Raw genomic sequence first — 20187 nt, 5'->3', positions numbered from 1 at the left:
AAACATATCTGCAGAATGCTATGAATATATCTCCAGAAGTGGAAGAGTAGCGCTATGAACAGACTATAATAGTGAACAGTGTAAGTGTACCTACTGTACGTATAAGTATGTACTATAACAGAGACTTATGCTATGACAGTGTCCCAACTATAGCAGTAACGAATGTGAACATACAGTGAATGTTGAGAATGAATGACGGTCAAGGTCATTGGGAAGAATGGAGGGGAGGAGGAGTGTAGAGGGTTAAGTGAGTGTGGATGAAAAGGTTCAGCGGGGGACTGGGTTCAGTAGGGTAACAGAAACTGTTCCTAAACCTGCTGGTTTTAGTCTGAAGGGTCCTGTAGCGCCTTCTGGAAGGAAGGAGCTGGAAGAGTTTATTGGCAGGATGAGAGGAGTCCCTAAGAATGATGCGTGCCCTACGTAGAGATCTCTTCTTGTGAACATCCTCAATAGCAGGAAGTGGAGTCCCTTTGATGCGTTGTGCAGTTTTCACCACCCGCTGCAGTGCCTTGCAGTCAGCAACAGAGCAATTCACATACCAGTTGGTCAGGATGCTCTCTATCGCACAGCGATAGAAGTTACCCAGTATGTCAGCAGACAAGTGTTTTTTCTTAAATAAATAAAGAGGCGCTGATGTGCCTTCTTCACCAGGCTGGAGATGTTGGCTGACCAGGACAGATTCTCAGAGATGTAACATAGTACATAAGTAACATAGTAACATAGTAACTTTGTCCATCCAGTTCGGCCTGTCATCCTGCAAGTTGATCCAGAGGAAGGCAAAAAAACCCTGTGAGGTCCCCAGGAACTTAAAGCTGGAAACCCGTTCAACAGCCGTGCCATTTATGTGGATGGGGTCATGGGTGTCGCTCTTCTCCTTTCTGAAGTCCACAATGAGCTCTTTTTGTTTTGCTGGTATTCAGGAGCAGGTTATTGTCAGCGCACCACACAGCTAGGTGCTTTACCTCTTCCCTATAGTCAGACTCATCATTGTCAGCGATGAGACCAATCACCATTGTGTCATCTGCAAACTTAATGATGGAAATGGATTCATACCTAGGCCTGCAGTCATAGGTGAAAAGGGAGTGGGGGAACGGGCTCAGCACACAGCCCTGTGGAGTGCCAGTGTTGAGTGTGATGGTGGTGGAACAGTTATTTCCTGACCTAACATGCTGGGGTCTGTTGTTCAAAAAGTCCATGATCCAGTTACAGATAGAGTTGCTGATTCCAAGATCCACAAGTTTAGTGATCAACTTGGAGGGAATGACTGTATTGAATGTTGAGCTGAAATCAACAAACGGCATTCTTGCATAAGTATTCTTGTTATCCAGGTGTGAGAGTACACAGTGAAGCGCTGTAGATACAGCATCCTCTGTACTCCTATTACTTCGATAGGAAAATTGGTGATGATCCAGTGTGGGGGGCAAGCATAACTTGAGGTGTGCCAGGACCAGTCGCTCAAAGCACTTCATAACTATAGGTGTGAGTGCTACAGGGCGATAGTCGTTCAGGCACATTGGTGATGAGTGTTTTGGCACTGGCACAATAGAGGAGGTCTTGAAGCACGCTGGTGCTACTGCCTGGGCAAGCGACCGGTTGAAGATATCAGTAAAGACCCCTGCAAGCTGCTCAGCACATGCTCGAAGCACACGTCCAGGAATGCCGTCAGGGCCAACAGCCTTGTGAGCATTGATACTGCTCAGTGCATTATGGACATCTGTGATGGTGAGAGTAAAGGTCTGGCAGTCAGAGGGTAGGGTTTTGGCAAACTTTTCCTTATTGTCCTCAAAACGAGCGTAAAAATCATTTAGCTCATTGAGGGAGGACACAGTCATGGCTTTGTGGAATTCCTGAGCTTATAGTCAGAGATGGCCTGAATGCCCAGCCACATGTGTCGTGGGTCAGAGTTGACAAAGTGTTCCTCCACCTTCAGTTTGTAACTGTGCTTGGCCTTCTTGGTGCTCCTCTTCAGGTCTGCCCTGGACTTACTGTAGGCCTGAGCGTCACCTGATCTAAAGGCAATGTTACTTGCCTTTAGTAGAAGCCGCACTTCCTTGTTCATCCATGGTTTCTGATTTGGGTACATTGTGATCTGCTTTTCTGTGATAACAGTGTATTATAATTCTGTACAACTTCGGAACGTTGGCTATTTCATAATATAGCAGTGTACAGAGCATTATACTGCAGCACACTGGGTGAAAACGGTTCTGCAGTAAGGTGCCAGTGTGCTCTGCATGGCTCTGTCCAGCTTTCATGCACATGTCTCATGGCGCCTATATGACCTTGCTCGCCTCAAATATTAAATTAGCAAATTAAATTTTATTACATATTTAATGTTATTTAAAGAGTCACTGTACTTTCACACAATTTCATTTAATTTGATAAAGAATGATATAACTAGCAAATTTCTAAATAACTTCATTTAAAAATCTGCCGGCATCTACTTAAAAAAAGTCATGACCACTTTGGGTCTCACTTCCACCCAATTTGTAGTTCACTGGCTGTTGTCAGGCAAGATCTGTCCCTAGTAACAGAAACACAGAAGACCGCTCACAGGAAATGTGGGTGTGTCAGAGCTAGCTGAGATCCTGAGCCTGAGGAAACAATTCCATCTACACAGATTTTGAAGATTACAGGAGCCTCCCTGCCTTTTGGTAAGTGTGATTTATGCCTCCTTATCTGATCTGTGAGCTCTGGAGCTGAAAACAAAGATAGCAGGAAGTAAGGGAAAGGACGTCACAGCAGTACAGTGCTGGCAGATTCCACAGATTCCAGATTCCCCCTGCTTCTGAGTGAAATGCATCTAGATGTGCAGTTGAAACAGGGAATAATATAGCTGAAAGGGACATTAGGGAAGCCCAAAATATAGTTATTCCTGCAATCTTTTTTTGAAAACTCAGGTATACTTTTAAATAATTTTATCAAATATATTTAGAAATTATAGTTTGTGTTATGTACATCTTATACAGAATAGTGTTTTGTCCACATTTTTTTACCTTTTTTGCTCCTCTTCTTGCTGGCGTCTCTTCTGTTCTTCTCCCTGTTCTTTTTCAGCCATTTGCCTTTTTAAGATTTCCTTTTCTTCTCTGCAATTACACAAATAGTAAGAGACATTAAGCCAACAACACTGACATTTATATGACTAATAGGATGACTTATTGTGCATTCTTCTTGTCCTGATATATTGCTGTGTCTCCTGATAAAATTCAGAGATTATTTTATCTGTCCTTATGACTTTCTTTAATCAGGATCATTCTAATGGAAACATTTAATCTTTAAGATAGGATTTCATTTGTTTGAAAGTTGATTTAACAGAATGTACCTTGCTTGTCTTCTATCTTGTGGTCTTGTTCTTGCATATGTTGGTGCTTTGGTAAGATAACTCCAATGTGGGGTAGCTTAAAAGTACAAATGCAATCATATTAGATGTGAGAGCAGGCAGCATGGTGGCTCAATAGTTAGGGCTAGGATCTTAGGTCCCATGGAGTATGTTCTTCCCATTTTTTGCATGAGTTTCCTCATAATACTCTAGTTTCCTCCGACACTCCAAAGACATACTGATAGGGAATGTAGATTGTGATCCCCACTGGGAACAGAGAGCGATGATAATGCCTGTAAAGCGCTGCAGAATATGTCAGCGCTATATAAGTGCATAAAATAAATTAAAATTAAAGAGAATAGACGAGCTTATGTCCACCAGCTCGATTGTAGAAACCGCTGTTTGCCAGAATAGCTCTAGTAACTAACTGTCCGATTGCCCAGGACTCACAAATGAGGTGTGGTCAGATCAATGGTTTCAAAAGTTCTAGTTACATACAAAATTACAAATCGGGATAAAGGTACTGGAGAGCTACCAACACAAATTCACAGAGAAGGCATAGAAAAGGCTGTAAACTGTGCCAATACAGCAGAACAGGCAGTGTACAATCTCCAGTAGGCAGAGGTGACTGCTTGGCAATAACTTTACACCATTACATTTACAGGAGACAGGATGGAGCCTGAGGGAGATTCAGAGATTTATACAGTAATTTATGTTTAAAGTGTAACTGTCACTTCATTAAAAAAAAAAAAAAAAAAAAAAAAAAAAATTTTTTTGCAATATATTTTATAAGGGCAAATTTGTAAACTTTTATTAAAAAACAGCAAGTACTGTATACTAAATACAGATAACTGTAAGATGCAGACTTCTCAGCCTGCCTCTTCTCTGCCTGCCCACTGCCTCCCTACTTTTGTCCCTGTACGCTTACTATCGAGCAGCGCTGACCTCTGACAGCCCTGCTGTCCTCTTCCTTACTGGCGCTCACTAACTAGAGGCCACTACATTTAAGCAACCATTTATTTTTTTCCTTCTTCATTGCGGCCTTCTTGGTTTTGTTTTGCCTTGATCCATTGGGGAACAATCATGATGAGTGATTGTAGCTTAGCTGTTTTCTGTAATAAGAGTCTGATGCGCTCTGTAGTCCACCTCACCACTTATTAGAGGCTCAGGACTCTACTGTACTTTTTTCTCTAATATATTTTACACAGCAGCCCGGTTTGTTCAAAATGGTTGCTTATGTATGGGCAAACACCCCCACAAGTTCACTTAGAAGTTATGGTAACTGTAGCACCCCCTCTGGCAGACCCGTCCATGTATACATTGCATGGGCAGGCGATTATTTAAATGTCCAGCATGTAATGCTATTTTTTCCCTGCTGCAGTCACTGCAGGCTGATCGTCAGAGGTTCAAAAACTACAAGGGGATGTCTTCTTGATAAAAATACAAAGTTGTTGGTCATGTTAACCAAACTGTTCATGCAACTATACAATAGGATAGCTTATATTAAATCAGACTAATCCAGGATTTCTGCCACAAACCTTGTGTTGGATCATGGACTGGAAACTGATCGCTGCCCCCCTTGTTCAATGAACTGTAGAGATCTTGATAAAAATGCTTATTTATTATAGTCTGAAATTCCTGGACAGATAAAGACGTTCCTGCTGTCTTTAGTACTGCTTTCATATCACTTTGCTGACAGAAGAGAAATACAGTATTTAAATCATTATGTTAAAAGGCAAAAGCAGTGGAGCAGATTTATCAATGTATTTTTTAAATTTTGGGGCTCAAACACCATATTTATGAAGTCCATGCATCACTTCTTCTGACACATACACATGGTCCAGAAAAGGCAGGCAGGGCTTAAGAGTTGCAATGAGCTTCGCTCATTTACTAATAGTTTGCTAATGTTTTTACTTCTGAGCATGTCATACAGGTCTAACCTGGTGTTGTGTTCAGCCTGAGCCAGATTCATCAGCAAGCCACCCCTTTAATGAATCAGGCTCACACTGCCCCTATGGCATGTCAGTCTTAATAAATCTCCCCCAAGGTGGTCTGGTATTACAACAAACAATTTTTGGTCGAAGTGCAGCTCCACTAAGCTAGAACAATATAGTATAGTAAATCGGTGTAGGTTTCTGTTCCACTCAATTGGATGTGATGTAGTCACATGGTAGCATTGTATCAGATTATGGCCTGTAGCCTTGATTTCTTAAAGGGGTCACCCCACAAATAAACAATTTACTATTATATCATGCAACCTATAACAATTTTTCACTTGTGTCTAGATATTGCTGTTACATACTTGTGATAGTGTTTGATTCCCTCTTAGAATGTCAACCTTCTGAGTCAGTGCCCTTGGTGGTACACCCTAAGTTATTCAGTCCCATTGCTTGGATACTTTTGTACCTGGGTGGTGGAGAGATCTTGCTATTGTGCAGGCCATCCAATAAGAATCAGTGCACTAGTGGTGGCATCTTCTCACCAGCACTGGACACATTAGGGTAAGTTAATGCCTAGATGGATACTAACTTTTATTTTTTTTCCTCCTCCTCTTTTCAGCAATACTTATTCTCTATGTACTTTTATTGGAATTATGTATATAATATGTCATATTTTTATCTTGGACCAGTACTTTCATTATTTTTTTCTGGCATTTGCCTCTGGAGTCACCGGATCTGGCATTGTCAGATACAACCGTTCACCTCTGGACCCATAGACTATCATGGGGTCCGACACTGCTGTGGCCTCTTTCCAACATAAATGCCGGCGTTCGGCCAGACAAAAAGTGCATGCTGCAGCATTTTTTGTCTGGCCGACAGTCAACATTTCTTTCTGGGTTACTTCCAGAGTTCACAACGTAGAGAGGAGCAACGGCATAAAAAAAAAATTAATAAAATAAAATAGCCAGAATAGCTGCTTTTTGCTATTCGCCACAAAAAAACTAATAAAAAAATGATCAAACAAGTGTTATGTACGCCAAAATTATACTAATGAAAACCACAAGTTGTCATGCAAAAATCAAGCCCTCACACAGCTCTGTTCCATTCAACAGAAGTGAGGAAGTGAGCTAAGCTGCAATACAAGGAACAGCCCATGGACAGACTAAACCTTTTTTGGGAAAAAGCATGTGCTTCTTTCTAATCCTAGACAATCTCTTGTAATGTTTTCATATAACTCTGTTCATAGTGGTGGCTACTGAGATGTGTATGCAAGATTGTTAAAGTTTTTTTTTAATGTTTGCCCTGTTGGCAAAATTCCCTAGAAACTGCCCTGTTTGAAACTTGATGTGCCCAATCCTGTTAAATTCTTCCTCCCATCAATCAAAAGCTCCCCATACACATTGGATTGTCGGCGGGTTCAGTCGACATTAGTCTAATGTGTGTAGAGGCCTTTAGATATGGTCTAAAGAATACTCTACAGATTTGACTTCACAGATCATCTAAAAGTGATCATATCACCAGATTGACTAGCGGACTCTGGATATACTGGAATATAAAGTCATTTTTAACATTTGATACCAACTTCATTCAATACTTACTTTGGTTGAGTCGTTAAGATGTCTTTGGACTAATATCAGAAAAGCTAAACTGAAAACTGGTATACAATTAAACTGCGGTTCATCAAGTCCCAGGATATACTGATCCCACACGTAGAGTAGTGTATTCATCTTCAGATAACCTGTAGTGTGAGATTATATAAATATCTAAAAATGAGCATCCAACCTCAAAGGGGTTCTCCGGGAATTAAGAAAATGAAAATACTTGTATATTACTTTATTATAAATATATTAGTTATGCTAGTTATAATGGCTTGTTTCGTTTTTTGAGCAATCATTAGGAGAAATAAAATGTCTGTACACACAAAACCTGTCCTAATTACACAGGAGGACAAATTACTTCACAACACTGAGCTAAAGAGCTCCCTCATCCTCCTCTCTGCTCTAATCGTCAGGGATTATGATCCTGAATACAGCTGATAGGATCTTCAGCTGAATCTCTGTGGGAATGAAGTTCTTTAGGAGACCTGAAGTACAGAGAGGAGATGGGGGTAATGAGCAGCAGCACTTGTATGCAGTCTCCATTACCACAGTTTTTCTTGTCTGCCCTCTCTGCACACCATGTCTCCTCATGAACTCTATTCCTACAGACACTCATCATTCATCAGATATAGATCATATTAAAAATAAACTGTGTTCGATATCATAATTCCTGACAAATAGAGCAGAGAGAAGAATGAGGCAGCTCTTTAGCTTACTGCTCTGAAGTAACTTGGACACCGTCCAATTAGTACACACAAAACCTGTCCTAATTACACAGGACATTTTATTTATCCTAATAAAACAAACAAGCCATTATAACTAATGAAAGGTATTCAGGAATATATTCATAATAAAGTAATATTTGGGTATTTTCATCTTTTTAACTCCCGGAGAACCCCTTTAACAGGTAATTCATACATTATTCTTCAGTTGCTGCTACAACTAAAATTTTTTTTAGAATTTTCTACCAAAACAAGTGTTTTCCCTCATTTGCTTTTGTAGCCTCAGCAGGATGACTTCATATGTCTGAGATAAAATGCCCTTTAGCAAATTTTAGTATTCTACATATGAAGTCTATGAAGCTAGAGACATCAATGACATTTTGTCTCGCTCCCCTTTCTTCATTTACCATGAGAATCAGGTTCTAATGAAAGTCAGACGGGACAATGGCTATATTAATGTAATGATTTAAGGACGTCTTCTTCAGACAAAATAAAGTTTGTCATAGATTTATGAATTGTGTTCATACATACTCAGCATATGTGACAAGCCTAATATGTTTTTCATTATAGTTCATACGTATCGTAGGTGCACCATTTTTTATTATCAGAGTAAATGTAACAAAAATGAATTGCCATACACTGCCTTGAAGCTGACTGACTTCTGATGACCATGTAAACAGGGTTCCTCTACAACATCCTCTCTATTTGGAGAGGCCTTCTCAATATTCATTACTTATCTGACTGTACTCAAGGACGAGAGGCAGATCATGTTATGGGATCCTTAGAGAGAGTGGGCTCAGCCTTGGCTGGTCTTATCCCCTTGCTACTGGGGTGGCAAGAACCTGTGCGCAGGACACCCTGTGTTGTTTGCAAACTGGAAAGTGTGAAATTGGCCCAAAGGTCATAAAAGGGCATGAAGGGGAAAAGAAGTTGATCAGCGCTCATTTAAAGGGCCTTTTACACAGCCTGTGCTAAAGTGACATGAGGGAGAATGATTGTTATTATTATTGCATAAAGACAGTATCACCCTACACAAATGCAAATTTTGGTCATTTGTTGTAGGGATCGACTGATTATCGGAGTTGCCGATATTCATGATTTTCAAAGTTATCAGCATCTAACCTTGCGGATAATGCGTCCAGTGCGCTATCACAGAACATGAGCGCGCTGCTGTCAGCGCGCCAAATTTCCTCAGCAGCACAGGGGAGAAGGAGTCACTCTCTCCCTTCCCCTGTGCCGCGCTGCCTATGAGGAGAGACGAGAGGAGGAGCGGCGGGCGCACTGCGCCACGAATGAAAGTTAACGTCTAATACAAATACAGGAGGCGTTGCCCAGCCTATATTACAGGAAGCTGCGATCAGCGGCAGTTAACTCCTCAGATGCCACACCTGAGGGGTTAACTGCTGCCACTGATCACAGATCCCTGTCAGAGGCAGGGTGCCGGCTGTGTGATTCTGCCGCCGACACACCCGCCTCCTGTATTAAACGTTAATTATCATTGGTCTCCCAGTATTAAAAACATTGGTGGCGCAGTGCGCCACCCCCTCACAGTATTAAAATCATTGGTGGCAGTGGCCACAGGGTCCCCTCCCCTCCTCTTCACTAGTGGAAGTGGCAGGTTCTGATCGGAGCCCCAGCAGTGTAATCCTGGGGCTCTGATCGGTTACCATGGCAGCCAGGATGCTACTGAAGCCCTGGCTGCCATGGTAAGCTCCCTGCTGCTGTGTGCACTGTGCACAGGGCAGCAGGGCCAGTATGAGATCCTATTCACCCTGATAGAGCTCTATTAGGGTGAATATGACAAGGGATTAAAAGATCCCAGGTTCTAGCCCCTAAGGGGGGGGAAATAGTTATTAAATAAAAAGTAAAAAAAAAAAAAAACACCAAAATATTAAGTATAAATCACCCCTTTCCCAATTTTACATATAAAATATATAAACAATAAATAAATAAACATATCACATATCGCCACATCCGAAAAGTCCAAACTATTAAAATATTTTAAAAAAATCTCCTATGTTAATGCCGTAACAGAAATTTTTATTTTTATTTTTCAAAAGTGAAAATGCACAGAATATCGGTATAAGTTATCGGCTATCGGCCTGAAAGTTCACAGGTTAGGCCTCTTTCACACGGGCTTTTCCCCCCCGTAGTTGTGCTGTGGCCTGCAAAATGCGGGCCGCAATGCACGAGCACAGTCAGTGGGGCAGCCGATCACCCACTTGAATGGGTCCGCGATCTGGCCGTTCCACAAAACGATAGGACATGTTCTATCTTTTTGCGGAACGGAAGTACGGGACGAAACCCCACAGAAGCATTCCGTGCCGCACCATTCCACATCTCTGGATTTGCGGACCCATTGAAGTGAATGGGTCCGCATCCGTGATGCAGAATGCCCACGGAACGGGATCCGCAAATGCGGTCCGCAATACGGCAACAGGGCGCACACACCCAAGTGAAAGAGGCCTTATCGGTATCGACTCTAAAAAATCTATATTGGTCGATCCCTAAATTTGTTGGATAATTAGTTACCATTACCAAGACCATTTTATAGGAACAAATGTTCGTGGGGACCTATGTTCAGCTGATTGGTGGAGGTGCAGGTAGTCAGACCCCGACTGATCTGATATTGAGGGCCTATCCTGTGGATAGGTGATCAATATCTAGAATCTGAACCACCCCTTTAAGGTTTCATAGGGTTTATTAGAGTCTTAGGTATGTTTATAAATGGTCATATATAGGTAAGTTCACATTTGTGTTGGGTAACTCTAGTAGTCTGTTCCATTTGTGCCGCAAACCTGCCAGATCCCATTAGAGTGAATGGGAATCCAGCAGTGCCTGGTGGTGTCTGTCTATGCTAGATGCAGTAACTCTGGAACAGACAACTGGAGTTACCTATAGCACTTGAATCCTAACACTTGCTTGGAAATCCAAGAAGGAGAACCCAAAACTATTTAGAATCAAGTGTTTCATTATACTACACCTTACATATCATTATCTGTAAAGTTAATTTTGGGTCTACAGTATCAAAGAAATATACCAAATAATTTATACCAACAAAGAAGACCTGGAAGATGGGCTGCAGCATCCTCTGTAGACCAAGTGTCAAGGCATCTTCTGGATTTCTAGCTGTTTGATAACAAAGAACATACAACAGAACTATGGTACCTTATTAATTTACAATTTTTTTTGCATAAAATACAAAAAAAGATAAAAAAAAAATATATTTAATCAGGCAAACATATGTTGAAACATTTCAATGCCCAGCATTATAATTGGAATTTGATATTGGGGAATATTATTTCTTTCAGATTTCTTTTTAATACTTCTAAACCGCTTCCACAGTATGTGACCCTTAGGGTTTTTGCATATTGGCTCAAGTAGATAGCAGTACACAGGGGAGCACCCAGGAATTTTGTCCAGTGGGGGTCCAGTGGGGGTCTGAAAAGAAAAGAAGCGGCATGCGACGCGCTGAGCAAAAAAATTGGCCCCACCCATTGTGATAAGCCCCTCCTACATATATTAGGCCACTCCCAACAAACACTGTACAGCTAAAATTGTATTGTTGAAGATGAAGGTAAGAGTCTCGCCCTCATTCTCCCTAGACGCATTGTACTTAATACTCAGGGCCCAGACATACAGCTCCTGTACTCATTCACACTGCCCCCCATGTAGCTCCATGGCAGGAGCTGTTGCAGTTTCACTTCCTCCCTCCTAGTCCTGAAGGCGCCAAAAGAGGAGTGGAGGAGGAGCTGCGCGATATCGAAGGTATGAAGATGCGGGTGTCGGACCGGCTCTACACATCATACAGATAGGGGAGGGCCTGTCCTGGCTGCACTGCCTGCTTTGCATTATACAATAGACAACAGCAGGCTACAGCCAGGAAGCTCCTCCGCTCTCCTCCCTGCTCAAGACCTGTGGTCCCCCCCCCCCCCATCTTGGCTGTTCTCACCCAGCTCTGAATCCTCCTTCTGCAAATGGCAGGAGGAGGAGCCGGAGCATCTCCTCTCCTACATAGCGCCTCTTACATCCAGTGATGTCACCTTTGATGTACAGTAGATCTTCTCTTTCCTCATCTTCTCCATTCAGAAAAGACCGCCATGAAGATTTTTCAGTCATCTCCCATCTCTGCAGAGACTGACAGACATTAGTTTCCTACTTTTCCATCATCTTCTGAACACCCCATCCTGCCATCCCCAATACTGTGCCCTCTGTGCTCCCCAATACTATACTGCAGAAACTGGCCCCTAAAAAATACTAGTATCACACAGATAGTGCCCCCTTCAACAATTATTGGCACACAGCTCTAAAATAACTGCGCCCAGTAAATAGTGTCCCAGACACTAATAGTATAAACATAATGTCCCCAAAAATAATTGTGCTAAGCTGATACTGTGCCAGGGAGCCCACCAAAGTAACAGTGCTCCCCAAAATCCCACCAATAGAAAAAATTATCTGCCAGAGCTCACTTGGTAGCAATAATGCCCCCATAGTGCCCATACTAGTAATCATGTTTCCCATAGCAACCCAGTAGTAGTAAAACTATACTTACCCCTAGTAGTAATAATTATCCTGAAAGTACAAACCAGATTCCCAAAAAGTTGGGACACTATACAAATCGTGAATAAAAACTGAATGCAATGATGTGGAGGTGCCAACTTCTAATATTTTATTCAGAATAGAACATAAATCATGGAACAAAAGTTTAAACTGAGAAAATGTACAATTTTAAGGGAAAAATATGTTGAATCAGAATTTCATGGTGTCAACAAATCCCCAAAAAGTTGGGACAAGGCCATTTTCACCACTGTGTGGCATCTCCCCTTCTTCTTACAACACTCAACAGATGTCTGGGGACCGAGGAGACCAGTTTCTCAAGTTTAGAAATAGGAATGCTCTCCCATTCTTGTCTAATACAGGCCTCTAACTGTTCAATCGTCTTGGGCCTTCTTTGTTGCACCTTCCTCTTTATGATGCGCCAAATGTTCTCTATAGGTGAAAGATCTGGACTGCAGACTGGCCATTTCAGTACCCGGATCCTTCTCCTACGCAGCCATGATGTTGTGATTGATGCAGAATGTGGTCTGGCATTATCTTGTTGAAAAATGCAGGGTCTTCCCTGAAAGAGATGACGTCTGGATGGGAGCATATGTTGTTCTAGAACCTGAATATATTTTTCTGCATTGATGGTGCCTTTCCAGACATGCAAGCTGCCCATGCCACACGCACTCATGCAACCCCATACCATCAGAGATGCAGGCTTCTGAACTGAGCGTTGATAACAACTTGGGTTGTCCTTGTCCTCTTTAGTCCGGATGACATGGCGTCCCAGATTTCCAAAAAGAACTTTGAATCGTGACTCGTCTGATCACAGAACAGTCTTCCATTTTGCCACACTCCACTTTAAATGATCCCTGGCCAAGTGAAAACGCCTGAGCTTGTGGATCTTGCTTAGAAATGGCTTCTTCTTTGCACTGTAGAGTTTCAGCTGGCAACGGCGGATTGTGTTCACTGACAATGGTTTCTGGAAGTATTCCTGAGCCCATTCTGTGATTTCCTTTACAGTAGCATTCCTGTTTGTGGTGCAGTGTCGTTTAATGGCCCGGAGATCACGGGCATCCAGTATGGTTTTACGGCCTTGACCCTTACGCAGAGTTTGTCCCAGATTCTCTGAATCTTCGGATGATGTTATGCACAGTTGATGATGATAGATGCAAAGTCTTTGCAATTTTTCGCTGGGTAACACCTTTCTGATATTGCTCCACTATCTTTCTGCGCAACATTGTGGGAATTGGTGATCCTCTACCCATCTTGACTTCTGAGAGACACTGCCACTCTGAGAAGCTCTTTTTATACCCAATCATGTTGCCAATTGACCTAATTAGTGTTAATTGGTCTTCCAGCTCTTCGTTATGCTCAAATTTACTTTTTCCAGCCTCTTATTGCTACTTGTCCCAACTTTTTGGGAATTTGTTGACACCGTGAAAATTTGAATCAACGTATTTTTCCTTTAAAATGATACATTTACTCGGATTAAACATTTGATCTGTCATCTACATTCTATTACACATAAAATATTGACATTTGCCATCTCCACATCATTGCATTCAGTTTTTATTCACAATTTGTTTAGTGTCCCAACTTTTTGGGAATCCGGTTTGTACAATAAATACCCCCACTTAGTGCCCGCAGTTGAGATAATGTCCCCATAATGTATGCCAGTATAAAATACCCCTATTAGTGCCCCAGTAAATGCCCTATATTGCTCCTCTCCCCCTTCCCCATCGTGCCCCCATAATGTGCCAGTATAAAATACCCCATCTTAGTGCCCCCAGCACATACCTTCATTGTGATCCTCTCCCCCTTCCCCACAGTGCCCCCCATAATATGCCAGTAAAAAATTCCCCTTCTTAGTGCCCCCAGCAGATGCCCCATAGTGCTCCACTCCCCCACAATGTGCCAGTAAACCCCCCTTCTTAGTGCCACCAGATGTCCCCATAATATGACAGTAAAAATACCCTTCTTAGTGCCATCAGATGCCCCCATAATGTGCCAGTAAAAAAATCCTCCTTCTTAGTGCCACCAGATGCCCCCATAATATGCCAGTAAAAAATACCCCTTCTTAGTGCCACCAGATGCCCCCATAGTTCTCTCTCCCACATAGTGCCCCCATAATGTGCCAGTTAAAAATGCCCCTTCCTAATGCCACTATATGCCCCCATCATTCTCCTCTCCCCCATAGTGCCTCCATAATGTGACAGTAAAACATGCCCCTTCTTAGTGCCACAAGATGCCCCCATATTGTTCCTCTCCCCATAATGTGCCAGTAAAAAAATCCCCTTCTTAGTGCCACCAGATGCCCCCATAGTGCTCCTCTCCCCTACAGTGCCCCCCATATTGTGCCAGTAAAAAATGCCCCCTTGCCAGATGCCAAAGTGCCCCTATAATGTGCCAGTAAAAAAAATGCCCCTTTAGAGCCACCAGATGCCCTCATAGTGCTCTACTGCCCCCAAATAATGCCCCTATAGTGCCACCAGATGCCCCATAGTGCTGCTCTCCCCTATAGTGCCTCCCATAATGTGCCAGTTAAAAATGCCCCCTTAGTGCCACCACATGCTATAATGCCCCCATAATATGCCAATAAAAAAGGCCCCTTTAGAGCCCCCAGATGCCCCCATAGTGCTCCACTCCCTCATAGTGCCCCCAAATAATGCCCCTATAGTGCTACCAGATGCCCCATAGTGCCTCCAATAATGTGCCAGTAAAAATGCCCCTATAGTGCTACCAGATGCCCCATGGTGCCCCCCAAAATGGGCCAGTAAGAAATGCCCCCACATTCCCCCCCCCAAAAAAATGGGGCAGTAAGAAATGCCCCCATAGTGGCCCCCCCCCCCAAAAAAAATGGGCCAATAAATACCCTAGTGTCACTAATACTTACCTCCATGAGTCTGGCAGCAATGCAGGCCTCTTCTGGCCTGTGTTCCCGGCTGTCTGCTGCCTGGCTCAGGCGGCGCAATGATAATGATGTCCACCTCTCCCTCCCCTGCCCCGCCACAGCCATCTGTATCGCCGTCCTGAGGACTGCGATACAGATTAATATGGAGATGAACGCTTCCACAATGGACCACCGTCGCTGCAATTAGAATCAGTACACAACATGTAGTACAGGTAGTGAGCAGTACACTACATGTAGTACAGGTAGAGATCAGTACGGTACATGTAATACAGGTAGAGATCAGTGCGATACATGTAGCGTAGGTAGAGAGCAGTATAGTACATTTAGTACAGGTAGGGATCAGTGCATGTAGTACAGAGAGATCAGTACAGTACAGGTAGAGAGCAGTACAGTACATGAAATACAGGTAGAGATCAGTGCAGTACATGTAGTGCAGGTAGAGAGCAGTACAGTACATGTAGTACAGGTAGAGAGCAGTACAGCACATGTAATACAGGTAGAGCGCAGTACATGTAGTATAGGTGGAGATCAGTGCAGTACATGTAGTATAGGTGGAGATCAGTGCAGTACATGTAGTATAGGTGGAGATCAGTGCAGTACATGTAGTACAGGTAGAGAGCAGTACAGTACGTGTAGTACAGGTAGAGAGCAGTACAGTATGTGTAGTACAGGTAGAGATCAGTATGGTACATGTAATAGAGATAGAGATCAGTACGGTACATGTAGTATAGGTAAATAGCAGTACAGTACATGTGGCACAGGTAGAGGGCAGTACAGTACATGCAGAACAGGTAGACAGCAGTACAGTGCATGTAGCACGGGTAGACAGCAGTACAGCACATGTAGCACAGGTAAACAGCAGTACAGTGCATGTAGCACGGGTAGACAGCAGTAGTACATGTAGCACAGGTAGACAGCAGTGCAGTACAGGTGGATGCATGTTGCACGCTACCGCTGCCTTGTTCACATCACATTATGCCCTTCATTAAGCAAATTCATCAGGAAAAGCTCCCTACATACAGTATATGCTAAACATATCCATTGGGCTCCATTCACCTGACGGAAGCCAAAAGAGAGTCCTTTTAGCCTTCATCAGGCTGGTGTACATTGGTATTCTTTCTTGTAAAGAAAAGCATAGCCAACTTTCTATCTGTATGCCAAGGTATTCTGCAAAAAACGCCCCATACCGCACAGTACACGTTTTTCATTGTAGTATGTATATGACAATGGCACACATGAGAGCCTTTTGTTAAAGGTATATGTTGGGCAATAGTCCCGAATTGTACATTTGACGTAAGATTCTAGCGTGATGTTAACAGGGGTGAACACTCATACAGCTTCTAGAAGACAGTCAATCAGCCCATTAATTTCATGATTAGAGCACCCTGCGGACTGGCTGTACTTGTCCCCAATGTGATGTACTCATTCACAGATATTTTCTCTGTAAAATGAGCATGCCGATTGGATAGATCTTCCAGCCAACATGCGTTGCAGATCTGCACTGTTTGTGGCACTGTAAGTTAAAGGGAACCTGGTGTCTGAGCTGCAGGCAGTATGTTATAGACAGAAGGAGCTGAGCAGATTGATATATAGTTTTGTGGGGAAAGATTCAATATAACTTGTATTTCATTCAATTATATTACTGCTCCTTCTGGGCTTTAAAGTCCAGGAGGCGGTCCTATCAGCGATTGACAGCCTGCCCTCTAACACTGTGTATAGAAATAGCTGTCAATCACTGATAGGAGCAGGAATTTAAATGTATAAAAGAAAAGTAAATATTCCCCCAAAAATTATATATAAATCTGCTCGGTTCCTTCTGCTCTAAAACATGCTGTGCCTGTAGCTTACATTGCATTTTCATGGTGACATGTTCCCTTTAAATGTGGTTTCAAGTTACAAAGATAAAAAAAATACAAAATAAAAACTCACCTTCATTTGCATAGATTTTTTGGATGGTTTCTGCTAGCCTTTGGTCCAGAGTTTGCAAAGATAAAGACATTTTTTGGAATATCCCACTCTCCTAGTTTAAATATAAAATAAGATTGTTTATACTGAATTCACTTCATATGTGTTAAGGCGACCATTCACCTTTAATAGCTGTTAGCTGAACCCTTGTTTGACCAACAATTGTTCCTCCTGATCTTCTGATACACATGCATGCTCAGTTCAACTGGGCGTGCATGTTTTCTGAGTAGAATAATCTGCTTCCAGACCTCTCCGGTGCCTCATGTCCCTTGACAATAAAGGATGGGACATTTTAAACGTTAGCATGCCTGACTCTTGCCAATCTTAGTCTAATATGTATGGCCAACATTAGTGAAACTCGCTGTTCAACCTCCTGACTCCAGTCCAGCTCCTTACATGATTCTGCAAGCAGAAGCCTATCTATGTTCACCCTCTGATCTTCAGTTCTCAATACAAAGCCCACAGAAAATATCATACGTAACTATAACAACTCCCACCATACACCCTCACTGTTGTATGGTGTCTATCATGTGGTTAAAGTAATTTCAGGTTAGAAACTTCAGCTCATAGACCACTACAAAATGTAGCATACAGGATTTCCAGGTATAAAGGTAAAGACAAACCCAAGAACTTTGTTCCTACTATTGATGCTTTATTCATTCTAGCTCATCCATTGAACATCAAACAGCATGGGGGTGTTAGGCCATGTTCACGTTGCCACGAAATTGCGGTGTGTAATGACAATGGTAGTTCACAAAATGAAGAACTAGCCTTCACCAGTAGTGGATTTTCCTGGGTACCTTAGGTATCTCCTTGTACTCGCAGTAGGGCCAAATTGTATAAAAACTGATGGTTTGAACTTTGAAGAATAATACTATTAAGCATATATCAACACTAGCAGGTAACAAATATACAGAAGTAGAATCTCACCATTAAATGACAGAACCTGAATGCTGATGGTAAATGGATGGTGGCACAAACATATGAAGATGTCAGTCAGGTAAAGAAACAGATAATGGCAGTCAGATAATAAAGCAGATGGAGTTAACAAAGAATAATTAACAGGCAATAAGTGACCTAGACTCTAACTATCCCTAGACATTGACCTTCAAGCCAAACACCATTGACCCTCACTGTCCCTGAAGATAACCCTATGGAACCCTGTATCTGAAATACTAACCCTAACATCACCAACAACAGGAGGCACTAGAACGCAGAAAAAACCTGCAGAGATGAACTGGAAAACTGGAATCAAAACAAAATAGATTTAATCGTTCTAGGAGACTCCAAAATCAGATCTGGGTTGAAATATATGCAAGACCCAAACTACATAGGCTAGAAGCAACTAGGAAAGGGACTTGATACAGGATAGAAAGGTTTGTTGATATAAACGCTGTCAACTAAGTGGTTTGGCTTTGAGCTAAACCGAAAGTATTAACCCTTTAACCCCTTTACATGGATCTGGACTTTGCTGCAGGAAACAAACCAGGCTGTCAAATCCTGGAATAGTCCCGGTGTAGTTGGCAGCTGACCCACAGGGGTCAGAGAATCAGTGCAAGGTACCAAAGGAACAGACAATACTCGTGGTCAGGAAACAGGCTGGCATCAGAGCACGCATAGTTTGTGTGTATCTGTAAAACAAATCCAGTCAGGGCAGGCAGTGGATGATCAGAGTCAGTAAACAGGCAGAGTTTTACACGAGTAGACAGAAAAGCACACCTTCACTAGGACTAGCAAACACCAGAATACCTAAAGCTCAGGCAAAGGGGTGGAACAAAGTGCCCAGAATAAATAAAAGTTTAATCAGCACTTAGTCAGCAGCTAAACAGAAGGCAAGAGGGCAGGTTAACCTTTGCAGAACCACAGAGAAATTTCACTAAATACTAGCCCCATCTTGCATAGGATTAGTGGAGCGATGCCCACGCCTGTCCAAGATAGTGGAGCAGTAGCGGACCTACAGATCTTACGATATTAGGGCTCTTTCACAAGAGCGGACGCCGTGTAGGTAATCTGCTGCGTGAAAGAGATCCAAGCCCCGTTCCGGACAGCAGAGACACGGAGCATTAATATGCCCCTTTCACACGGGTGAGAATTCCATGCTCACCGTGAGGTGAGCGCATTGCACCCGCACTGAATCCGGACCAATTCACTCCAATGGGGTTGCGCACATGAGCGGTGATTTTCATAGAAGTGAATGGGGCTGCCTGAAAATCGCAAGCATCCGCAAGCAAGTGCGGATGCGGTGGGATTTTCACGCATGGTTGCTAGGTGGCGATCGGGATGAGGACCCGATTTTTATTATTTTTCCTTATAACATAGTTATAAGGGAAAATAAATATTATTCTTAATAGAGAATGATAAGTAAGTTAGGGATGGAGGGGTTAAAAAAATAAAATAAATTAAACTCACCTCATCCACTTGTTCGCGCAGTCCAGCTCGGCTTCTTTCTTCTTCTTTTGAGGACCTGGGAGGAAAAGGACCTTTGGTGACGTCACTGTTCTCATCACATGGTCCATCACATGGTCCATCACCATGGTGATGGATCATGTGATGAGCGCAGTGACGTAACTAAAGGTCCTTTTCCTTCCAGGTCCTCAAAAGAAGAAGAAAGAAGACGAGCTGGACTGCGCGAACAAGTGGATGAGGTGAGTTTAATTTTTTATTTTTAACCCCTCTATCCCTAATTTACTTAGCATTCTGTATTAAGAATGCAATTATTTTCCCTTATAACCATATTATAAGGGGAAATAATAAAATCTACACAACACCGATCCCAAACCCGAACTTCTGTGAAGAAGTCCGGGTTTGGGTCTGGGTACCAAACATGCCGATTTTTCTTACGCGCGTGCAAAACGCATTAAAACGCTTTGCACTCACGTGGAAAAATGCACATTTTCCCGCAACGCACCCACATCTTTTCCCGCAATGCCCGTGTGAAAGAGGCCTAAGCTTTAGTAATGCCTATACATTCCTGGGGCTGAGCTGTGATACCAATGTACGGCACTGTGCTTGGTAAGCTGCGAGAAGGCCGTGGTGCTCACAAGAGCACCGGTGCCTTCTCAAACAGCTGATCAGCGGGGGTTCCGAGTTTCGGACCACCACGATTAGATACTGATGACCTAGTCTGAGGATAGGTCACCAGTATCAAAATCTCAGAAAACTTCTTTAAACTGTGGTTTTACAGCATTTT

The 20187-nt window shown here is 42.7% G+C and overlaps 1 protein-coding gene across 1 annotated transcript in view; it reads right to left on the bottom strand.

The window, feature by feature from the left end:
• LOC122930386 overlaps window positions 1-20187 on the bottom strand; it is a 77661-nt gene that overhangs the window by 35937 nt on the left and 21537 nt on the right. Inside the window, exons 7-12 of the mRNA XM_044283746.1 lie at window positions 16962-17052; window positions 10631-10705; window positions 6855-6994; window positions 4855-5008; window positions 3320-3395; window positions 2994-3083 (exon numbers count right to left, since the gene is read on the bottom strand). Coding sequence (XP_044139681.1) covers window positions 2994-3083; window positions 3320-3395; window positions 4855-5008; window positions 6855-6994; window positions 10631-10705; window positions 16962-17052 — 626 coding nt within the window. The remainder of the gene's footprint in view (window positions 1-2993; window positions 3084-3319; window positions 3396-4854; window positions 5009-6854; window positions 6995-10630; window positions 10706-16961; window positions 17053-20187) is intronic.

Source organism: Bufo gargarizans, chromosome 3, assembly GCF_014858855.1.
Source record: "Bufo gargarizans isolate SCDJY-AF-19 chromosome 3, ASM1485885v1, whole genome shotgun sequence".
Taxonomy (NCBI): domain Eukaryota; kingdom Metazoa; phylum Chordata; class Amphibia; order Anura; family Bufonidae; genus Bufo; species Bufo gargarizans.
The sequence above is the reverse complement of the archived record's forward strand: the minus strand, read 5'-3'. Positions and strand labels throughout refer to the sequence as shown.